The sequence below is a fragment of the Papaver somniferum genome, chromosome 6 (assembly GCF_003573695.1).
Source record: "Papaver somniferum cultivar HN1 chromosome 6, ASM357369v1, whole genome shotgun sequence".
Taxonomy (NCBI): Eukaryota; Viridiplantae; Streptophyta; class Magnoliopsida; order Ranunculales; family Papaveraceae; genus Papaver; species Papaver somniferum.
Window position 1 is genome coordinate 48,742,093 of NC_039363.1, and position 7,945 is coordinate 48,750,037.

The following is a 7,945-nucleotide window of genomic DNA, read 5'->3' on the forward strand; positions in this document are numbered from 1 at the left end:
ACCTGCACACAATCAACTTGAATCTCTTGTGATCAAACACACAGAACGAAGTCTGTTAATAATGGATTATCACAAAATGTCTTTAGATCTACAAACAGTCTAAAGATCCCCGTCGAAACTCCGATCTAGTTTGAGTGAATCTTATATCAGAAGAGAAGATTGTCAAGCATAAACAAACTAGATGCAATCAAAGTTCAACCACCGTTTCAACCGAAAACTAATAATAAACTGCAATTATCTGGTTTCCCACCAACGGTACTGATAGAGATTCTCAATCCCAAAGAAGTCTTTAAACCGAGCGGCCGTAAGAGATTTCGCCTAATTAGGTTACTTTCCTCTCCTAATAGGCGGCTCCACCAGTAACAACACAACTAGGTAGTTTTGCTGGCTTTGAGGATTAGTTTGCTTGAAATGAAAAATTCAATATTTATAGACTAAGGAAGTTTGGACACCAAGGAATTTCCAAAACCGAATATTCTCAAAGATATGCAATAAAGCCAATTACGGTTTTCATAATTGCTAGAAATGCTCTGTCCAATTAATGACCGAAATCACAGTAGAAAATCTCCAACTAGTAAATGCACATTACTAATTTTTATTTTCTAAAGATATGTATTTTAATTGCTGAAAATTAAAAGCATATAAAAACTAAAACCCTTAACTAAAAGATTCCCAATTTATTTCGATCCGGGATTCTCCTTTAGCTATTAAGGAATATCTTTGAACAATAAAAGATAATAGTTACTGCACATGTTCAAAGTATGTCGACATCTTTACTTTGTAAATCCTTTTTCATATTTACAATCTTGGAACCGATTTTCCACACTTCCAAACAAGTTTAGAATTGGTTCATCTGACTTCCAAGAACTATGTGATTGATTATCCTATCAAATCACCATTAATGGGTTTCATGGTTGTACCTCAACATAAAGTTTCGGTTCTACCTCCAAGTGGGTACTAGGATCGGTTACACTAGTTACCATAAAATGGCTAACTAAGTACTAGGATCGGTTACCACTTCTTATGGTAAAACTTGTGATCGATTGACCAAGTTATAGGATCGGTTACACCAACTTACTACAACTTGTTAAACCTCTTACAGGGATCGATTACACTCTCTCTTTTGATCGGTCACACCTCTTACTAGGATTGGTTACCCAATGGCTAGTATTTAGTCACACCAAATTCAAGATATCAATCTTACCATCTTAGGTGATTACTTAAGATCGATTTCACTAATAAAATTCATACCAATACAAAAGTCAGGCCTTGTGAATAGTTTTACCAAGATACATAAACAAGTTATGAGCGGTTATACTAAACATACATATTGGTAATTCAAAATATTTGCAGTGAATAACAATACCAATAAGCCTAGCGATTTGCCTTTCGATTCACAAAACAAGTTTATGAATTTACTTCCCTTAAACGAATGTAAAACATTGTTTCCTAGGACGAAATCTTCACCCATACCCATACATAATCACAATAGCATTCATACGATTATGTCGATGTCTTATATACGAAGTTCAAAAGATAAGCGTTATACTTCGTATTGTATTCCTTAATACTATGTCTAACTAGAGTATAATCATTCACAGCTTCGCAGTTATGTTTTCAATATGCACGACTTGAAAGATATGTTTGGGAATGAAACAGTTCAAGTCAAATATTACTAACCTCAAGTGGAAGGATGATGTCGTCGTTGTAGCTCCTTACTTCTTCACATTCTTCAAGTCTTCACGTAATACTTGTAAGTCTCATATCCTAATACTTTCAAGCTAACCTATACGAAGTTGACTCTAATAAATAATCAAGCGACTCTTTAAATGAGTTTTGATTCACTAAAATATGACAACCAAACTTGACATACCAACGCTTGGTGGGTTCAACCGAGTTACCGAGCTATGCTCTAACAATTACTCAAGGTGTCAGACTTATAGATATCGAAAAGATTGTGGTGTACTTGGTACCCTCGTCATTTCATCCATGTATCCACTGATTTAGTTATGCAATCACTACAATATGTATATACCTAAAAATTAGCATTAGAACAAGAAAGACGGATGCATAACCAGTCACGCAGACACCACAGAGGACGCATAATACATTCTACAATTATACTTTGGTTTATGCATCCACTAATTTAGTTACGCAACCACTAAAACGATATATATGCCTAAAAATTAACAGTATGATATAAAAAGGATGCATAACGAATTACACACTCATTTTCCAAACTGCATGACAGGTTATGCATCAATTTTTTGTAGCGGCGTAACATTTTTTTGTTGATTTCAATGGTAATCAAAAAAAGGTTGATGCATAATGTGTTATGCAGCCATTTTCTCGCATACATTATAGATTCCCATTTTTTATTTCAGTGGTAACAAATAGAGGTTGCAAAATGCGTTATGTAGACATTTTCTCGACCGCATAATAAGTTATACAGATACTTTTTGGGTTGATTTCGGTTATGCAACAATATTTTAAAACTCATAAACACAAAATGAAATCGCTTTTTGAGCTGCTTCAGTATCCCGACATATATTTTGAGGTGGACTCCCCGTCCTTGTTGAGATGCTTCGGTATCCCAGCACAGAAGTACATAGAACTGCTGCAGAGGGATTGAAAACTCTTTCATTTAAAAATGATGAAAATAAAATATAGGTCTGCATAACTGTTATATTATGGAAGAGATGGATTAGTAATGTTGAATTCACAAATGAAACGAAAGAAGGAAATTTGCATTTATGTATAAACAAATGAACAAGTGCCAATAATGAGACTCTGAAGAAATCACATAGGATTTGCCGACAATCAAGTGTTGATTCGAGTATTTAATCTCCTAAGCCAAATTGAATGAATAATCATATAAAAGGCGTCATGCATAATGGGAGGACCGTTAACCATAAAATGTTTCATAACTTCAAATGAAAAGAAAAAAATAACAGGTTTGAGAAGAAAACTAAAAAACGAGTTTGAAATTGGTTGAAAATGCAGAGAATCAAGTATTAATTGAACTTAAAAGTAACATTGAAGGAAGGAAATAAAAACCCTAAAAAAAGTTAGGCTTAGGACATGTACTTTCAGTTTTTTTTCTTTCAGTTTGGAAATTTGGAAAACAAGAAATTCCCATATCTAGAAAGCTAAAAAAGAAATAGAAAAAAAGGAAAAAAAATGTCAAATTACAAGAACACCAAGAGATAAAGAAACCTTGAGATAATCAGCTCATGAAATCTAAATTCTTTCGTCGAATCGAAAAATCAGTTACTCTCAATTCTAACCGGATACAGAATAGACTGTATATGAAATATAAATTCGGAAAATATGGGACTGTCACAAAATTTTTAGAGTGCACATTAAGTTTTCCGCTGTAGGTTTTTGAATGAAAAAAAAAATTAAAAAATGAATTTAACATTAGTTTTCACTTTTTAGTCGGCAAAAATGGCCTAAGCTGGTTAGAATCAGCAAGTAGTGCTGATGCTACGGCAATGCAGTTCCTTGATCCTCTCGATATTAATAAATTTATTTTTCGTATTCAGGGGTCGTTGACACTGAACTGAATACACTAACGCCTTTAACGGTCCACAAAATTGCACTCATCAAAAAACCATCCCACTGTTATTCTGCCATGGAAGTTAAGGGATAGCTGGAGGAAGATAGGGATAGTGTTGTCATTCACCAAAGATGTGATAGGGCATTTTTGGGAAAATAAGCTTTGGAGAAATCACTGGTGGATATAAAATAGTGGACGTCGTCTAGGTACAGTTTGAGAGAGAGAGACGCTCTCAATTTGTGAATAGAAAAGAAGAAGTAAAGGAAACAAAGAAAAGAGTCCGAAGAAATCTACTCTACCCTATCAGTCTCCTCTGTGATAGACATAACCGAAACCAACTTTCCAATTACTCTCTCTCTCTCAAATCCCTGCAGCATCACTATCAGATTTTTTGGATAATTGTTGATCTTCAATCATACTCAGACTTATCATAGGGAATAAGAGTGGTAGGTTTCATAATTTACTGGTTAGTTGTGTCCAGACGAAGAAGAAGAAGATGAGACCGAAGATGATCTTATTCGGAGACTCCATAACTGAAGATTCATTTGGAGACGGAGGTTGGGGAGCTTCTCTTGCTCATCATTTCTCCCGTTCGGTAAAACCTTATTTCTTGATTCGCTATCTGGTTTTAAGGATTATGTTAGTTTTGTTTTTCTGTTTATTTGATTAATAATTAAAATGGTTCGATTGTGTGTTGACTTTTCTCAATCTGCTATTTGATGATCAGTTGGACGTAATTCTTAGAGGTTACAGTGGATATAATACGCGCTGGGTACTCAAAGTGATTGAGAAAGTCTGTAATGGAGAATCACCAATAGGAATGACTGTTTTCTTTGGTGCTAATGATGCTTCTCTTCCTGATCGAACTAGTGCTTTCCAACATGTTCCTCTTCATGAATACAAGCAGAACCTGCAATCAATAGTTTCCTTCATTAAGGTCCCTACTTCTCTCTCTTTCTACAACTCTTTCACTGTCCAACAGTCAGTCATGAGTGGTACGCATGTGGTCTTGCAGTATTCTTCTTGATACCTCTCTCTCTTCTATGTTTTTTTCTCTGAACTAAAAATACTGGTTGATTATTTAAAGAGAATACCTACTTAAATGATGGATCTGTCTCACATGGCAGAAATAATAGAATTACTTATTATGATTTATTATATAATACGAGTAAATGTAACATTGTTCTGTAGCTATCACACTGTATAATGCATCAATATCAGCTAAATAGGACCATATGTGGTTTTCTCTGACAAATTGGTTACTAATATATCGACTTTGCTAGGCTTACCCCAGCATCTTACACCAAGACGGACACTACTATCTAGACTATAGATTTATGAATGGTAGGTTCTCCGCATGGAAGCCATGTAAAACGGATGTGTATGCATTTTGGCTAATGCATTCCAAAGTGTTCACTAATCTCTAACATCATCCATCCCTTTAGTACTTAACATTATTTCTTTCCCACTTGGAGCCTGGTCAATATAGAGAGAAAGAAGGTCATTTTAGTGCTAATTTACGTCACCATTTTTTCTGGTCTTGAGTATTTTGATGTATGAGCGCACAATGGTTGTGGGACCCTATTTGTGTTAAGCATACTATTTTGAGCTTTATCAAAGTATTTTTCTTTAAGAGTTTCTTTTGTTTGTGGATCATACTTTCTAAGAAAGATTTGTTTGGTATATTTTAATAGGTTCAAAACCAAAGGATTCAGAATCACTTCTGCATGCGTACTTACCTTTCGTATTTTTTTTAATGTAATACCACTAGTTTGTGACTTTTGTGGATCATGTAGTTAACTTGTTTGTCTTTTCTGTTGGTTGGTTTCAGAGAAAATGGCCAACTGCTCTTATTCTGCTTATAACTCCACCTCCAATTGATGAAGATGGACGTATTAGGTAACTATGAATTATATTATTACCATTTAATTCGTCTTTTATTGGGTTTATCAGGGATGTTTTGTTGAGACGCTAAATGAGAGAAACATTGAATTGCTTTTTGGATGTTTAGTTTGTTTATTGTTGTAGTTCTGTATAGCTACTACGTTGGAGGGAGGATCCATTGACAAGCTTAGTACTCTTTGTTCTCTAGGCATCCTTTTGGAGATAATCCATCAGGTCTGTCGGAAAGGACGAATGAGGCTGCGGGTGCTTATGCTAAGGCATGTGTGGAGGTTGCTGATGAATGTGGAGTGATTGGAGTGGATTTATGGACTAAAATGCAACAATACCCTAACTGGGAAAAATCTTGTCTCAGGTAACTCTTGCTTGTTTGTTGTTATGCTATCCTTTGGTAAAATCTTTGGACACACCGACACCACATGTTTTGAATATTTAGCATCACTAGTTGAGCTAAAACAATTGATTGCATAGAGGTGTTTAAGTATTTAGATTTCATTAGTTAGAGCTAATTCAATCTATTCTGAAGAGGTGATGTTTATGTATAAGACACGTTGATGGTTGGTTTGTTCTATCATATATCGCAGACCAAATATACTATGGTATTTGATGTCGATTCTAATGCATCTTGTCATATTCCTCTAAGGTGGGGGATTACTATGTTTTGTTTAGTATCTTTTCAAGATTAAAGTAAGTTTGGAGGTATATTATGACCACCTTTGGTTCTTGGGAAGTGTCATTACCCTAACCAAGGTTTTCCCAACTTTCATAGAGGAGGTTTAGACCGTAATCGAACCACAAGTATACTTTCTATTTATCTAAATCTTTGGTTTTCGGAGCCTAGTACCCATTCAACTCGTTCTTGGAGCTTTCCGTGTCTCGTATCCTTTCTGTTCTGAAAGTGCGGTGTCATCTTGGTTGTCACCCAATGCAGCTTATTAGATGTTTTTCTACTATCTACCTATTGGCTACAAGCCTACAACACCCATTTTTTAGCTTCCACAATTAAGATGGCAAAGTGTGGCCCCTTCATGTTTTCAACCTCCCATGATGTGCGACCAATTAGCATTTAAATACTTTTCCTTTTATTTATTTTTGTTTCAGTGATATTCTAGCGGTCCCAAATTATGTTTTTGAACTCATTGGATTACATTTTACCTAGAGTAGCCAGTACTGCTTTTTGAGTTCAAAATGCCAGGTGTAACCATAAGTAGATGTTGGTATTGGCTGACAATTCTATTTGCTGGAACTGCAGTGATGGCTTACACCTAACACCAACTGGGAACAAAATTGTATATGAGGAAGTGATCAAAAAGCTTACAAAAGAAGGGGTAACTGTTGAAACTTTATCAGCAGATCTCCCTCTCCTATCTCAGATCGATCCTTGTGATCCCTTGAAAGCATTCCAGAACTGAGAGATTCCTGAATTATCCACATTACATATACCAGGGGACTCTTTTAGTTAGTTAGTTACACAGTTTATCAATTAAGAAGCAACATATATATGTGGTGGTAATTAATACAAAGTCTGCTGCTCTCCCCATCTTTGTTGTTCTGGTCATTGAAATGATGCTTTTGTTCTCTTTTACTCCGTTAATTCTTTTGGTTGTGTGCTGCAACATTGAAAGTTGGAGCGTGGTCCTATAAATCTTGCTTCTGCATCAATTGGTTTTTACTTGTTTGGGCTTAATGATTATAGATTTATAAAAGCAACCAATTCATGATTGATATGAACCAACATTATGACTATGAAATTTATAATATTTAAAAACACTTGAATGTCAGATATTGTTTGTTTGAATGGCTCGTCAAGGTGTGCGTGAAAAGGAGCTGATCTGTTTGTCTATACCAGACTACCAGTGAACGATGCTCAAGAGACGAAGTTTAAGAACTTCAAATTTTGTCACCCACCTTGTTCGATCAATCTGTAGAAACAAAATCAGCCCGCCCCGCACTCCTGTTGTCTTTCCAACTCCGACGATTTAAGATTACTTCACAGGTTCTCTTGTAAGACATATTAGTTATTTTAACCAGCCCAACTCCAGCGGAGCTTAGTTTCGTTAGCTTCCACATTCTACAAGCTCCCTATCTTCAGCTCCCAGTTACCTTGTCCATCCACACAATCCTTCATTGAACACCACTTAGTCCCTGCCTTTTTACATATCAATGGGAATAACTCATTCAAGCGTCCATCTCCCTGCCTTTTTATATATCGATGGGAGTAACTCTTTCAAGCATCCATCTCCCAACCAATTGTCATGCCAGAAATATAAGGACTCTCCACCAAAGTTAGCACTTTCATTTAATTTTTGTTTGCTCTTTTATATACCTTTCCTCAACCATTTTCCTCGAGCCGTATGCATATTAACCGACAGTAGGCTATTTGCATTCTTGGTTGTTCAGTGTTGAACTACCCTTCTTCACTGTTGTCTTTTATCTTTGGAGTATCTCCAGATCCATTTGGAGTATAGAGGTTGATTGGAATCA

General features: G+C 35.7%; 1 protein-coding gene across 1 annotated transcript; it reads left to right on the plus strand.

The window, feature by feature from the left end:
* The first annotated feature begins 3,767 nt into the window (after positions 1–3,767).
* On the plus strand, positions 3,768–7,192 carry LOC113287503 (GDSL esterase/lipase At5g45920-like). The gene is made up of 5 exons (XM_026536278.1): positions 3,768–4,154; positions 4,287–4,496; positions 5,391–5,458; positions 5,652–5,816; positions 6,714–7,192. Exons 1-5 carry the CDS (start codon positions 4,056–4,058, stop codon positions 6,871–6,873), a joined length of 702 nt encoding a protein of 233 aa, XP_026392063.1. The 5' UTR covers positions 3,768–4,055; the 3' UTR covers positions 6,874–7,192.
* The last annotated feature ends 753 nt before the right edge of the window (positions 7,193–7,945 follow it).